Source organism: Anolis carolinensis, chromosome 5 (assembly GCF_035594765.1).
Source record: "Anolis carolinensis isolate JA03-04 chromosome 5, rAnoCar3.1.pri, whole genome shotgun sequence".
NCBI classification, from domain to species: Eukaryota; Metazoa; Chordata; class Lepidosauria; order Squamata; family Dactyloidae; genus Anolis; species Anolis carolinensis.
In genome coordinates this window covers 202246870-202263537 of record NC_085845.1, presented here as the reverse complement: position 1 = coordinate 202263537, position 16668 = coordinate 202246870, and the positions used below count along the sequence as shown (strand labels likewise).

The 16668-nt window shown below is 43.8% G+C and overlaps 1 protein-coding gene across 1 annotated transcript in view; it reads left to right on the top strand.

Annotated features, from left to right (window-relative positions):
- The window catches only part of smo (smoothened, frizzled class receptor), a 34395-nt gene extending 19865 nt beyond the window's left edge, over positions 1-14530 (top strand). Inside the window, exons 6-13 of the mRNA XM_062983375.1 lie at positions 1151-1274; positions 2829-2921; positions 3768-3876; positions 4093-4278; positions 5991-6139; positions 8244-8378; positions 10735-11299; positions 11443-14530. Of these exons, the coding sequence (XP_062839445.1) occupies positions 1151-1274; positions 2829-2921; positions 3768-3876; positions 4093-4278; positions 5991-6139; positions 8244-8378; positions 10735-11279 (1341 nt within the window). The 3' untranslated portion in view covers positions 11280-11299; positions 11443-14530. The remainder of the gene's footprint in view (positions 1-1150; positions 1275-2828; positions 2922-3767; positions 3877-4092; positions 4279-5990; positions 6140-8243; positions 8379-10734; positions 11300-11442) is intronic.
- Positions 14531-16668: the final 2138 nt, after the last annotated feature.

Here is a 16668-nt window from a genome sequence, read left to right as displayed (position 1 = left end):
ATCAGGATCACGGCGGTCAGCGCGGTCCCAGTCCGGTCCGAGGTCGAAAGCCGAGTGCGGGCGTCTAGAGTTCCACGAGTTCCACCAATAGCCACAGAAGGGATAGTCCAAGGTCGTAGTCAGTCAGTCAGTCCAGCGTCAATCCAGAGTAGGTAATTAATGTCCGTCAAAAAGACGACGGAGGTCCAAGCTATCAAGATTAAACACAAGTTGCACAGAAAAACCCCATACAGTTCCTCCCGCCGTCTATGCCCAGTGTCCTTGGTAACTTACGTATCCAGCAACGAATCACACCCGTCTTCAGGAAGTTCCCCAACAAGAGCCCAAGCGTTCGTCCAGATTACCTTGCCCAACGCAATTAGCCATTGATCCTAAACCCCATTTTATCCCAGTTCATAACTCCTCATCGCTGTCAGCTGCTATCCTAATTCCAGGTGCCTCATCATCATCCTCCTCATCAGAGCTAAAACACCTTTGACTACGCCCCACAGCATCCCCAGCTGCGGATCCCGTTCCATCCCTCCAGCCCGTCCATGGGTCTGATCCTGCAACCCGCCAATCGCCTCCCATGCTATCAGTGCCGGTGACACCCAAATCCTCCCTCACACGAGTCCATTCCATGTCATCCTCCTCTGAGCTAACCATTTCTTCCTCCATTCCCTCGGTAAAACCCTCAAATGAGTCTTCATCTGTTGGTTCTGCAAATAAGTCCCGGAGCCGTTTCCTTTCTCGCTCCTCAAAAGAGTCTGACTCTCGAGGAGTCTTACGACCCCGTCTCCCAGTACCGGAGCCAGAAGGCTCAACCATAACATTCTCTGTGCCATCCAGCCACAACATCTCTTATAACAAAAACAGCAAGCGTGCGATTTGAGGTCTGAAGTGGTCTGTAATGATCATGTGGTCTGAAGCCCCTTTTATACCTTCCCAGGAACCATAGAGCAAAGGAAGCTGCATATCAGAATATACATACATACAAACAATAAGCAACAGGATTGTAGATAAACATTACTAGAGAAGGCTTGAAGAAGGTTGTCATTTCCAACACAGCCTGCGTCTACAAGTGGAGTCAAACTGCACTAATTCTGCAGTGTAGATGCTCCACCCTGAGTGGATGAGCCTTCTAATGTTTCTCAATCTCTGACCTCCGCAGGTGGATGGAGATTCGGTCAGCGGCATCTGTTTTGTCGGGTACAAGAACTACCGCTACAGAGCCGGGTTCGTCCTGGCCCCCATCGGTCTGGTCCTGCTCGTCGGGGGCTATTTCCTGATCCGAGGTGGGCTCCGTTCCCCTTCCTGTGGCCCTTGTTCGTGGATTTGATTAACAGGCCGTTGTAGATCCTCCAGCATGGTTATATGGTCTACTTCTTGCCAGAGTTCATCCTAGTATGTTCAGGGACCTAGACATTCCTAGGAAGGGCAGTTCTCTAGACATTTGTCGGTCCTCCAGAGTGATCCTATGGTCCACCTCTTGCACAAGTTGACCATAGAACACTTCACTAGACATTTGTAGATCCTCCACTGTGGTTCTGTGGACCAAATCCAGCAGACATTGACCATAGTGTTGTGCTGAAGGACCTAGAGATAATTATTCTGTAGGCATTTGTAGATCCTCCACTGTGATTCTGTGATCCGTATCCAACAGAAGTTAACCACAGAATTGAGCTGGAAGACCTAGATCCTCCAGCATGGTTTTGTGGTCTACTTCTTAGCATAGAATTGTGCTGAAGGACTTAGAGATTCCTAGAGATAATTATTCTCTAGGCATTTGTAGATCCTCCACTATGATTCTGTGGTCCATATCCAACAGAAGTTAACCGTAGAATTGAGCAGGAAGACCCAGAGATTCCTAGAGAGAAGCATTCACTCAGCAATTGTAGATCCTCCAGCATGGTTGTATGGTCTATTTCTTGCCAAGTTTCATCATAGTATGTTCAGAAACCTAGACATTCCTAGAAAGAACAGTTCTGTAGACATTTGTCAGTCCTCCAGAGTGATCCCATGATCTGCCTCTTGCAGAAGTTGACCATAGAATTGTGCTGAAGGATCGAGATATAATACGTCTCTAGGCATTTGTAGATCTTCCACTGTGATTCTGTGGACCAAGTCCAGCAGACATTGACCATAACATTGTGCTGAAGGACCTAGAGATTCCTAGGAAGAAGAATTCACTTGGCAATTGTAGATCCTCCAGCATGGTTTTGTGGTCTACTTCTTACCAAAGTTCATCACAGTATGTTCAGGAACCTAGACATTCCTAGGAAGAGCAGTTCTCTAGACATTTGTCGGTCCTCCAGAGTGATCCTATGGTCCACTTTTTGCACAAGTTGACCATAGAACACTTCTCTAGGCATTTGTAGATCTTCCACTGTGATTCTGAGGAACAAATCCAGCAGACATTGACTATAACGTTGTGCTGAAGGACCTAAGGATTCCTAGAGATAATACTTCTCTAGGCCTTTGTAGATCCTCCACTGTGATTCTGTGGTCTATATCCAGTAGAAGTTAACTGTAGAATTGAGCTGGAAGACCTAGAGATTCCTAGGGAGAAGAATTCACTTAGTAATTGTAGATCCTCCAGCATGGTTTTGTGGTCTACTTCTTACCAAAGTTCATCACAGTATGTTCAGGAACCTAGACATTCCTAGGAAGATCAGTTCTCTAGACATCTCTCGTTCCTCCAGAGCAATCCTATGGTCCATATCCAGCAGAAGTTGACCATATAGTTGTGCTAGAGGTGCCTAGAGGGCTCTCTTGAGAAGATTCATGTGGGAGAACATGGTTGATCGCTTAATGCAGACTAACCAGATATTATGTCTCCTTCATTCCAGGCGTAATGACATTATTCTCCATTAAGAACAACCACCCAGGCCTCTTGAGCGAGAAGGCCGCCAGCAAAATCAATGAGACCATGCTGCGTCTGGGTAAGTGGGCCCGATCCCCAGGCGTGGATCCATCAGGGTGGCATCTACACAGTGGAATTGATGCACTTTGACACCTCTTGGACTTTGACGCCATATAGCTCAATGCTGTGGGACGCTGGAATTTGCAGTTTGGTTGCAGAACTATCGCTCTTTGGCAGAGGAGAATCAAAATATTGTGGAACAACAACTCCCATAATTCCATAGCATTGAGAGATAGCTGTTCAAGTGGGGTCAAACTGCATGTGTTCTCCAGTGTAGATGCACCCTGGAAGTGGCAGCGAGATCATACAGCACCATTGTGTACATCTATATGTATAAAATGTAATGTGCATTTTTCCCATGGAGTAAACAACAAAACCACTGAACCAAATTGCACCAGATTTGGCCACAAAAAACATAGCTTCAAAGCCAGGCTGCTTCCTAACCTAGGGGATCCTCGGTTGGCCACCTTGAATACCACTGAACAGCCTTACAGCTTCAAAGCCAGGCTGCTTCCTAACCAGAGGGATCTTAACCACCAGACTACGCCATAGCAACACGTGGCCGGGCACAGCTAGTTATGTTATATAACACCACGGAACACGATTTTTGTTCTTGGAATATCAATGTCATTTCCTAATTGGTTCTATCATAAGAGCTTTCCAGAACACAATCAAAGCCTTCCTGACAGATGGCCATCCAACATCTGCTTTTAAAAAACAGCCCCAGAGAACGGGACTCTACAATTTGACAGACTCACGCCGATTTGACAGACGCATGCTGAGGATAATTTGCAGCCCTTTCCTTGACCATCCATGCACTTGAATGCTTGACCATCTCCTTCTTCTTCTTGGTTGTGTCTCTCAGGGATCTTTGGCTTCCTGGCTTTCGGCTTCGTCTTCATCACCTTCGGCTGCCACTTCTATGACTTCTTCAACCAGGCGGAATGGGAACGCAGTTTTCGGGAACATGTTTTGTGAGTAGTTTTAGGATGAGAGAGAAACCTTGCTTTGGAGTGATTGTGTCCGCTCCGGGTTCTATTCCAAAATTTTGGAAAGACTCCATCCAAGATCTCATTGAGCGATGGCGGTTCACGTGATGCCAAACGGCATTCATTCCGCAGTGCAGAGGCACCCTGGGAGAGAGGGAGGATCCCGTTCCCAACCGGGCTTAACTTTCTGTTCTTCCGCAGGTGCGAGGCCAACGTGACCATTGCCACCGAGACCAAGAAGCCGATCCCCGACTGCGAGATCAAGAACCGCCCCAGCCTCTTGGTGGAGAAGATCAACCTCTTCGCCATGTTCGGGACCGGCATCTCCATGAGCACCTGGGTCTGGACCAAGGCCACACTGCTCATCTGGAAGCGCACCTGGGGCAGGTAAGGGAACTTCCTGGGACAAGTAAGTGATGCACCTGGCGGCAGGTAAGGGAAGCACCTGGGGCACATAAGGGACACTCTTGGGGGGCAGGTAAGGGAACTGCCTGGGACAGGTAAGGGATGCACCTGGGACAGGTAAGGGGCAGGGCCTGACACCCAAGATCAGGTGGGAATACAGGCCGGCCCTGAGTTACAAACAAGATACGATTCTGCAGTTTTGTTCTTAAGTTGAACAGTTACCTTTTTGTATATCTATATATTGTATTATTAGTATTATATTGTATTACAAAATAATATTAATATTATATGCATATGTATACACACACACACACAAGTTGTGCCCAGCCACACGTTGCTGCAGCATCCTAAGTGAGTTTTTGTTTGTGGAGGCAAGTATCCATGTTGTAACTAGTCACCTTGATTAGCACTGAATGGGCTTGCAGCTTCAAAGCGTGGTTGTCCCCTCCCTGGGGGAATCCTTTGTTGGGAGGTGTTAACTGGCTCTGGTTGTTTCCTGTCTGGAATACCCTTATTTTCAGAGTGTTGTTCTTTATTCACTATCCAGATTGTAGAGTTTTTTTAATGCTGGCTGCCAGCTTTTGTTAATTTTGATGGTTCCCAGGAACCTAATAATAATAATAATAATAGTAGTAGTAATTGCTCTGAGGGGGAATCCTTTGTTGGGAGGTGTTAGCTGGCTCTGATTGTTTTCTGTCTGGAATACCCTTATTTTCAGTGTGTTGTTCTTTATTTACTGTCCTGGTTGTAGAATTTTGTAATGCTGGGAGCCAGGTTTTGTTCATTTTCATGGTTCACAGCAACCTAATAATAATAATAACAATAATAATAATATTAAGAAGAAGAAGAAGAATAGTAATAATGATGACTGAGGTGGAGAGTGTGTATAGAAAGAGGGCAATTAGCATTTAATGGCCTTGTAGCAAGTCCTTTGCCTTTTGTGGTTCAGTCTGATGATGAAGAGGGATTTGGGTTTCAGCAGGTTGACCAAGGAAATATTGAAGGCTCTGAATTGTCAGAAATGCAGGCTGACCAAGGAAATGTTGAAGGCTCTGAATTATTAGAAAAGCCGCAGGCCAGCAGGGAAGCTGAAGTTAGTGATAAGGGTGACCTTTCACAGGATTTTGAACATCAACAAAGTCCAGGTGGTTCTAGCAGCGGGTCAGAGGAGCTTTCCTTAGACAGAGACACAAGATTAAGGTTAAGAGTTCGTCCCAGATGTTCTGTAAGAATCGCTAATAAATTTGTGGGAACCCAAGGTCAGAGGAGTGCTTTCCTAGCTTGTAAGCATGGTTTAAAAAAGGTGAAACAGGGAAAGATTTTCAGACGGAGCAACCTTGATTTTTGGAAGCTTAACTCCTGCCTTGTCTCTGCTCATGGAAATAGATCCTTGCTTCTGTTCCTGCCTAGATTCCGTGTTTTGGTTGTGTTTTGGAGTTCATGCTATCTTGTTTTCCAGGACTGAAATGCTATTTTAGAGACTTTGAATTATTTTCTACAAAGACTTTGAACTATTTTCTGCAGATTGCCTATGCAATTGGATTACTGATTTCTTTACTGCTTTTTATTAAGATTTTGCTGTCTTTTATCAATAAACTGGAAAAACCAAGTCTGCTGTGTTAAGAGCAAGGTGATCCAGTACTGAGGTGCAACTTTGCCAGCACTCCTCTGCCCATGTCTTCTCCTTCTTCCAGGCTGACAGGACGGAGCGGGGACGAGCCCAAGCGGATCAAGAAGAGCAAGATGATCGCCAAGGCATTCTCCAAGAGGAAGGAGCTGCAGAACAACCCCAACCAGGAGCTGTCCTTTAGCCTCCGCACTGTCTCGCACGAGGGTCCTGTCGGTAAGTGGAAGGGAATGGCAGGTGGGACGCTGTGCTTATCTTGCAGGTGACAGGATTAGAATCACAGAAGCCTATTATTGGAAGGGGAACCCCAAAGGTCATCCAGTCCCAACCTCCTTCTTCCAGTCAGGAAGACACAATTCAATCCCTCCCAACAGATAGCCATCCAGCCTCTGCTTCTTTGAAAAATAATGTGTCTTGTTTACTCATAAAAATCTTGTATTTATTCACCGTACAGGAACATTTCTTATTGAAGTTTAGTTACAGATAGGATGTAGCTTCTCTGTGTTGAGTACACAGGGTATCATTCTTAATCAGTAGTCCATAGTCTTTAAGTATACCTGTACTCTACTCACTGAAGTCAGTAAGCATACTTTTATATCGAAGTCCGAACAGCAACACACATGCATCCATCTCCTCTGAGGTCTGATGCAAAAGACAATACAAAACGGAGTCCTGAGTCTGAACATGTTCAGTACAATCACATGTCTATAGTAAGTCAAAATGGCAAATCAACATACACATAGAATACAGGTTAGCAAATATATGCATTAAAACATATTGGGCTAAAGTTGAAATTGTTGCTGCATTTGCCCAAAACATATACACTTGCTTAAAAACCTTTCAGTTTAAAATATGCACTCAGAGATAAAAAACAAAACAAAAACAAAGCCTTCTTTGAAAAATAACACATCTTGTTTACTCATAAACATGTTGTATTAACTCACCATGCAGGCACATTTCTTATTATTATTATTAATAATAATAATAATAATAATAATAATAATAATAATAATAATAAAACTTTATTTATATACCGCCCTATCTCCCGGATAGGACTCAGGGCGGTTTACAGTCATAAAAGCAAACACAAACATTACATAACAACATAATACACATTATTAAACAAAGTAAAATAATACAATTATAACAATAAATCACACTTACATGACTAGATCAAGTGGACGGGAACCATAAAACCAATATATTAAAATGTATCATTTTAGGCTAGGGAAATCTTGTGCAATATATTCAGGCCCAGAAGTCGGCGGTAGTCCAATGTAATTACTCAAAAACCTGCCGACACCACCAGGTCTTCAGTTCCTTACGGAAATTGGATAATGTAGGGGATTGCCTGATCTCTTTTGGCAATGCATTATTAAAGTTCTGTTACAGATAGGATGTACTCACTGTGGTCCATAAGCATACTTCTGTATTGAAGTCCAAACAGCAAAATACATGCATCCACCTCCACTGAGGTCTAATGTAAAAAGCGAACTTATTCCATTGAAGACCAAACACATACTGAATACAAAACGGAGTCCTGAGTCTGAACATGCTCAGTACAATCACATGTCAATAGTGAGAGGCTTGGGAGGTTGCTATTTCCAATAGGACTAGAGTCCACAATTTTGGAAGAGTAAAATGTCCCTTATATGGCAATATTTTTGCTGATGTTGTTCCAAAGAATTGTAAATAAATGACAAGTGTTTTCCAGCTTAAAAATCCTAACTCCATCAGCTCCTGGACCGATGTTAGCTCTTCCTTTGCTTCTTAAATAAGGAATCATTGTAAGCACTTCCTTAACTTAAAGAATCATTGTCTCTGGTAATGTAAAAATGTTGTTTACCACCAAGAGTTAATCATCGTCTCTGGCCATCAATGTCAGCAGTTCAGCAATTTTTAATTACAAACCATATACCAGTTATTCAATTTCATTCAAACCATACCTCATATTTATCATTACACAGCCCCCTTCTGCCATCCAGGAGGCACAATCCAACTACTCCTGACAGATGGCCACTGAGCCTCTGTTGGAGAACCTCAAGAGGAGACTACACCAGACCTAGGGTTGTATTGGCCTTTTTCGCTGCTGCATCACATTCTTGACTCATCTTCGACTTGTAGTCTCCTAAGACTCCTAGATTGCTTTTCCTTGGGTTGTTTTCAGTGGGTCTGGGAATGGCCCCATTGGCTATATGGTTCATCTTGGGTGGATGCGGATTCAGGACCGTTCTGTGCAGATGTTAAAGAAATTAAATGGCTAAGGACTTTATTTTTTCAAATCACTCCAATTGCTTCCTTTCCTGTCTCCCAATTCCAGCTGGTATGGTTTTCGATATCAACGAACCCTCAGGAGATGTCTCCTCGGCGTGGGCGCAACACGTCACCAAGATGGTGGCCAGGAGAGGGGCCATCCTGTCGCAGGACGTCTCCGTGACACCTGTCGCCACACCTGGTAAGGCTTTTGGGGAAAACGAGAGGATTTGAGAACGAGCTTCAGAAAGTTCATTCATGGTGGACCACAGCTGCATTTAGAGGCCTGGTAGTTGCACATTGTGTGCTGACTTAAAGCGACTCTAAGGCAGATCTGTCGTGGAGTTTTCTTGTCCGAATTTCCCTAGATTGCCGCTTTCGGAGGCTGAGAGAGTGCAACCTGCTCATTTGGTGTTAGGGATTCCTCTTCTTCAGAAGAGGAAGGGGAGCAGGAAAGTGTTCATGAATCTGAGGGTGAGTTGGAATCTGAGGAGGAGATTTTGCAAGTACCCAGATTTCAGGAAAGGCGAAAGGAAACAGAGCAGAGACGTCGTTCGGCTAGAGTAACTGCCAGAAATGCAGCTGAGTAATTGAGAACTGCCCTGGCAGCTGTGAGGAGACTCAGGGCTATAAATCAGAAGCAGGTGCAGCCAGCTCTTGCTGGTAACAAACTAACTCTTCGCTCCCCTTGTGCCTACTTCAAGTCTGCATCTGGGAAACTGCTCCTAAGGATTTATTGCTGTTACTTTGTCTGAAGTAAGACTGCTACTTGATTTGGGAATTTATCAGAGACTAAGAACTGTGCTTGCCCTAAGACTTCCTTGCTTCATTTTGCATTATTCCACTGAGTGTGTTGTACTTTGCAAGATTCATGCATGGATTCCCTGTAAGGCTGAGAGAATGTGACTTGCCAAAGATGGTTAATTTAGTTGTGCCGGGATTCAAATCCAGGTCTCCCAGAATCCTAATCCAACCCTCAAACTACATTAGTTCTGTACCACAAATGCAGTAGAATCTCATTTCCATAGGGATTCCATATGGGCATGCAAAGCTACAGGTAACGGCAAGCCCTATTGAAAATGGGATGACTTCTTGACCAAGAATACCATAGAATTGCATCAGAGAACCTAGAAAATGCCTAGAGGGTATATTTAGCTGGATGTGGATAAACAAAGTTATAGATACCGGTCATGGGAATGCAGAGGTTGTAATATATTTCCTTTGAATGTTTGGTTGAGAATGATGCATCTCCTTCAAACACAATGCAATCTTGCATTCATGGTTTCATCCCCTTTACACTTGATGCAACCCTGCATTATGTCGTGAGATGCTGGTACGTGAAGTGATTTATATTTTCCAAACCAGGACCTCCCTGAACTGCTGCAAACTGGATAGCAAGTGTCTCAGAAGCAAGCAAAATACAACAGTTAAGCAAAGTTGCCTCAACTAAAAACCCAAAGCTACATCAATCAATAAAAGCTTTCTCCAAAATCCCAGACTGCAAAAAACACATGTTCTCTTTCCCAGCAGCTAACTGATTAGTCTCTCTTCTGTTATAAACGAGCAGAGCGCCTGAGTTTCTCAGAGTCTTCCCTAACTTTATTGTAAAACTGTCTACAGTTCAAGGTTGTGTTATCACTGCCAGCTGCGAAAACAACCTCCGAATCACTACAGGACTGTTGCTCTGCAGAACTCAGAGAAAGATCTTCCCCTGACACCTCCCCTGGCTCAAGCCTGTCATCTGAACCTTGCTCATCTACACTTAACTCCGGCTGCTCAGGCCTCTCATCAACACTTAACTCCAGCCCAAGCCCATCATCAGACTCAGGCTGCACAGGAACAGGGGAAACAGACACAGGCTGAATAGACTGACATACAACATCTAGTCACAGTGACTCTCAACTTTACCCAGCATTGTACCTTCCAAATATGCCAGTGTATTGTTGTTGTTTTTTAATTTTTTTATTGAATACAAGATAACAATCTTTGAGCAGATAATAAATGTCTATTGTGGGTTTACAATGTGGTAAAATGTCTCTTCATTATCTGTTCACCTTCTTTACAAGTTCATTCTCCTTATTTTTTTTTCTCCTTCACGATTCCAGCCACAAGGGGAGCTGTCGCTTTACCATCCACTAGTGCCTGTACTTCCTCATTCCTTTCCATGTGCTGCTGGCAGTTTTATGATGTTGTAAATTAATTAAATTAGCCTCTCGCATAAAGCGTACCTAAATTTCCTACTTGACAGATGCAAGTGTCTTTCAGGCTGCTTAGGTAAACAGCAAGCTGGGCTATTTAATGGTCGGGGGCTTAACCCGACTCAAATTCGAATTCATGACCTCTCAGTCAGTAGTGATTTATTGCAGCTGGTTACTAGCCAGCTGCGCCACAGCTGGCTAGTACACAACGAACTTAGTCCATGTTTGCTATTTGGGCTGGTGTCCTATACCATTTCCAAATAAATTTTCTTTCTAACTCTTTATATTTTTCCAATTTAGTTTTCTTAATCCTCTTCTTGTATTGTTGTTAACATGTCGTGTGTCTTTTCCCCTCCACAGTGCCTCCGGAGGAGAGGGCCAGTTTGTGGCTGGCGGAGGATGAACGCCGGAGAAAGAAAACGAGCCGCAAGGCCAAGAAAACCAAGCGGCGGAAGAGGAAGGAAGTGTCTCCCTCACGGATGACGACGGACAACGGCGATCCATACGGCGGGCTGGACTTCTTCGTCAGCTCAGTCCCGCGGCTTCCCCGTCTCCCGGAAGCCAAGCGCTTCGTCTCCAGTCCACGGGAATCACAAGCATTGAACGCAGTCCTGGCGCCCACAGCTTACCGTTGTCCGAACGAACGAGGTCCGGCGGATCATTTCTCCCGGAGGAACCCCATCAGCCACCCGTTCTGTCCCGATGACGCCGGACAACCGGAAGAGAGCGGCGCTTGGCTGTTCCCCGGGAACCGGCACCTGACGACGAGTCGGGGTCCCCTTCCGCAGCACCCCTCCACCTCGTGGTTCCAGCAGACGCAAGCGAGGAGAGGCCCGTTGCCTCCCATTCATTCCCGGACGAACCTCATGGACGCCGAAGTTCTGGACCTCGATTCCGACTTCTAAGGACGTGCGGAGAGGTTTCTGTGTCCCAATACGCACAGGCATGGGCCAACTTCGGCCCTCCCTCCAGGTGTTTTGGACTCCAACTCCCACAATTCCTAACAGCCGGTAGGCTGTTAGGGATTATGGGAGTTGGAGTCCAAAACACCTGGAGGGAGGGCCGAAGTTGGCCCATGCCTGCAATGGGATGTACTCTTAGCGATGTTCGTCGATCGGCTTGGTTGTGTTTTCTTCCTCTGAGATATGGAGACCCTGCTTCTTGTTGTTGTCATTGTTAATATATGACTTTCTGTTGTTTACACTCTACGTTGACCCTACGCTAGGGTTTCCTTGGCAAGATTTACTCAAGAGGGAGTTGGCCAATGCCTTCCTCTGAGAGAGTGTGACTTAAGCCCGAACTTTGATAGAACTCTCCAAGGTGCTGAGTCCTTATTTTGTTTGGCACCTTGACGAGGACCTCGAACTGGATTGGCACAGAGGCGCCCGACACGGAAAGTCAATTGAACCGTTGCCATTTCCTCTCAATCATTCGTCCTGTTTAATGGTGTATTTTTCCCAAATGACATGTCTTTCTTGGAGATCTCCCCTGCCTCCAGCCTTTGCTGATTCCAGGAATCCCAGAGTTGGAAGGGACTCCAAGAGCCATCTAGTCCAACCCCTTTCTGCCAGGTAGGAAGACATAGTCAAAGTTCAAACTTGAACTGTAGACAGTTTTACAATAAAGTTAGGGAAGACTCTGAGAAACTCAGGCGCTCTGTTCGTCAAAGGCTTTCATAGTGGGAATCATTGGGGCTCTTTCCGCACGGCCATATAACTCAGAATATCAAGGCAGGATATCCCACATTATCTGCTTTGAACTGGAATATATGGCAGTGTGGATTCAGATATCAAAGGCAGATATTGTGGGCTTTTCTGCCTTGATATTCTGAGTTATATGGCTGCGTGGAAAGGCCCTGGGTTGCTGTGAGGTTTCAGGGCTGCATAATAATAACAACTTCCAGCAGCATTCTCTCCTGATGTTTCGCCTGCATCTGTGGCTAATGGCATCTTCAAAAATTCTGTTAACAGTGAAGCAAGTGGAGTGTATATATATATTTGAAATAATGTCCAGGGTGGGAGAAAGAAGCCTTGTCTGTTTGAAGCAAGTGTCAATGTTGCAATTAGCTTGAGTAGTATTAAGTATCTACGAAGTTTGCAAAGTTAATCTGTGAGAATCCCTGCATATGGAAAGCCTGGCTGTTATTGCCTGGAGGCACCCTCTGTGGAATGATGTCCAGAATGGGAGAAAGGACCTTTGTCTGTTTGAGGCAAGTGTGAATGTTGCAATTAGTTTGAGTAGCATTAGAGTAGCCATGAAGTTTGCAAAGGCAATAAGTGAGAATACCTGCATAAAGGGAACCTGGTTGTTGTTTCCTGGAGGCACCCTCTGTGGAATGATGTCCAGGGTGGGAGAAAGGACCCTTGTCTCTTTGAAGCAAGTGTGAATGTTGCAATTTCAAGCTTGAATCACACCAATTAGCCATGAAGTTTGCAAAGTCAATCAGCGAGGGTATCTGCATAGAGGTAGCCTAGGTGTTGTTGCCTGGAGGCAACCTCTGTTTGGGAGGTGTTCACTGGCCCTTGATTGTTTGCTGTCTGGAGATCTCTTTAATTACTGTCTTGATTCTAGTGTTTTCAATACTGGCAGCCAAAAATTGTTCATTTTCACGGTTTCCTCCTTTCTGTTGAAATTGTCCACATGCTGTATGGCCATGCTCCAGAAGCATTCTCTCCTGACGTCAGGAAGGAATGCTTCTGGAACATGGCTATACAGCCTGGAAAACTCACAGCAACCCAGTGATTCCAGCCATGAAAGCCTTCGACAACACATTGTCTACCTGCTTCTTGTGGATTTCAGTAGTTTCTCTGTGTAGCCTGACATAATTTTAAGAATGATTGTGTTCCCAAATAATATTCTGTACCCAGGTTGGTTCATCAAGTGTTCTGCTATAGCTGGCTTCTCTGGTTGAAAGGATACCTCCAGGCAACAACAGCCAGGCCACCTCTAGGCATATACCCTCGCTGATTCACTTTGCAAACTTCATCGCTACTTAATCCGTTCAAGCTTGCTAATTGCAAGTGTGAATGTTGCAATTAAAACCTCCGGAACAGGGTGCCTCCAGGAAACAACAGCCAGGTTACCTCTACACAGATACCCTCGCTGATTGACTGTGCAAACTTCATGGCTATTCAATGGTATTCAAGCTTGCTAATTGCTGGTGTGAATGTTGCAATTAACACTTCTCAATCAGAGGGTGTCTCCAGGCAAAAGAGGCCAGGCTACCTCTATCCAGATACCTTCCCTGATTGACTGTGTAAACATCATGGCTACTCAATGCTGTTCAAGCTTATTAATTGCTAGTGTCAATCAGAGGATGCCTCCAGGCAACAAGAGCCAGGCTACCTCTATCCAGATACCTTCCCTGATTGACTGTGCAAACTTCATGGCTACTCAATGCTATTCAAGCTTACGAATTGCTAGTGCCAATCAGAGGATGCCTCCAGGCAACAAGAGCCAGGCTACCTCTATCCAGATACTTTCCCTAATTGACTTTGCAAACTTCATGGCTACCCAATGCTATTTCAAGCTTGCTAACTGCAAGTGTAAATGTTGCAATTAAAACTTCACAAACAGGATGCCTCCAGGCAACAGAGGCCAGGCTACCTCTATGCAGATAAACTCCCTGATTGACTGTGCAAACTTCATGGCTACCCAATGCTAATTCAAGCTTGCTAACTGCAACATCCACACTAGCTTCAAACAGACAAAGGTTCTTTCTCCCACCCTGGACATTATTCCACAGAGGGTGCCTCCAAGCAACAACAGCCAGGCTACCTCTATGCAGATACCCTCACTGATTGACTTTGCAAACTTCATGGCTACTCAATGCTAATTCAAGCTTGCTAATTGCAACATCCACGCTTGCCAGCCAACGACATGAAAAGGATCCTAAGACTCAAGGAGGAGGCTCTACATTTCATCCTTCCGTCTTTGCTTTCTGTATTGGCGTTTGCACACAGCATTGCATAGACTGTCAAGTGTGACCTTTGTTGTCGTTTGTAATGGACATCTATTCGGTCAGCCAGCCCAAGCTGACCCTTTTCACACATCGGCACCACAACAGTGTTTTTCTACTTTGTAACTGACTGGGGGGAAAAAAAGAGTTGTATTTTCAATATGCAGTTTTCAAATAAATATATGCCATTGTTTTATACTCCCGCTTCATTGCAAAGAATAGTGCAGAAAACTATTGCTGGATGGGCTGCCCCCAAAGGCCATCTAGTCCAACCCCCTTCTGCCAGGCAGAATAGTAATAATAACAATAATAATAATAATTTTATTTTTATACCCCGCCCCATCTCCCCGGGTGGCTTACATGGGGCCAAGCCCAGGCTAAGCAGGCAATGTAAAAACACAACAATAAAACAAACCAATAAACAATAAAACAAATCATAAAAACTAATAAGGTCACATAAAATAGACGTCCTTTGATAAAATCCTGGGTTGGCTCCTAAAAAGGACTGGGCCAAAGAAAGTGTCAATAGTGTCAGATACAATCGGGGGGAGGACAATATCAGAACTATTGTCCCATTAAAATGCTGGGGAAGGCGTAATCGAACCTATGGCCGGTTAAAGGAATAAATTGCAATAAAGATAAAATAGGGTACAGTGCAATCCCTCCTGACAGATGGACATCTGGACACATTCCATTTTGATAGTCAAGCAGTGCTTGTAAGTCCGGGGTAACTCCAGACTTACGATAATAATATTATAATGTAATACAATATTATACTAATAATAATACAAAATAATATTACATATATATTATATATTAAATGTAATATTACTAATACAGTAGAGTCTCACTTATCCAAGCTAAACGGGCCGGCAGAAGTTTGGATAAGCAAATATCTTGGATAATAAGGAAGGATTAAGGAAAAGCCTATTAAACATCAAATTAGGTTATGATTTTACAAATGAAGCACCAAAACATCATGTTATACAACAAATTTGACAGAAAAAGTAGTTCAATGCGCAGTAATGTTATGTTGTAATTACTGTATTTACGAATTTAGCACCAAAATATCACGATATATTGAAAACATTGACTACAAAAATGGCTTGGATAATCCAGAGGCTTGGATAAGCGAGGCTTGGATAAGTGAGACTCTACTGTAATATTACCATATAATGATATAGTACAATATAGTAATTTAATGCTTATATTGTGCTATGCTAATAATATATTGTATGTACATTTGATTTGTAAGCTGCTCTGAGTCCCCTTCGTGGTAAGAAGAGCGGGATATAAATGTAGTAAATAAATAAATAAATAAACTCCCAGGTATTTGGCTCCGCTGCAATGCTCCAATGGGATTCCTTCCCAGGTCATCGTCAGAGCTCAAGACGCTTGTCTGTTCTGAAGGTGAAAAGCACACGTCTGCATTTTAGATGGATTAGGGATCAGGTGGTTTTCCCTGTCATAGGCAGTAAGAGCACCTAAAGCTTCGGAGAGCTTCTGTTCAACCCTTTCAAAGCTCCCTGCTTGGGTGGTGATGGCACGATCGTCAGCATAGATGAAACTCTCTGTCCCTTCTGGCAGTGGCTATTCATTGGTGTGAATTGTGGAGATGTGGAGTGGTTTTTATTAAATTAAATATATATTATATATAACCGCTGCCACCATTGTAAAGATGTTTTTATTTAAACGCTGCCACCAATTATTAAAGATGTTTATAATGCGGCCACCAGATGTAAAGGGGATTATCAACGCTTCCCACCACTATGGGAAGATGTAGCCACCAACTACTCAGAGAGGAGACCTTTTAAATTTTGTTTTCTTCCTTCTCCTTCTTTGCTTTTGATGGTAATATATATGTGACAGAAGCTGAGATGTTTGAAGAACAATAACACGTTTATTCAGGCACAAAGCTTAATGATTACAGTAACTTTCTCTTTAGAGGCACTTTGATTAACAGTTGCAAAGTTAGAATGAAGTGTTTCAAATTCCTTAAAATGTCACTTCTTTCTCTACTGCTTCAAACTGCAGTCAGCCTGTGAATTACAATCACAGATTATCTGTTCCTTATCAGGAAACAGATTACCTTAAAATAAGTCACCAAACTTATTTTAAACTGACTCAAAATTAAGCATTTGAGTCTCCCTGATCCATTCAACTGAGGATCAGTCTTCACTGTACCTCATCAGAGCACAGACTAACTGCTTCTTTTTTAAACCTGCACTTCTCCACCAAAACAGAGCAGAGCTGCAATAACTGAAATATTGACCCTTTTAAAACACAATACATAATTAAACATGCCATCTCATCTGTAAACTAAAAAAATTCACACT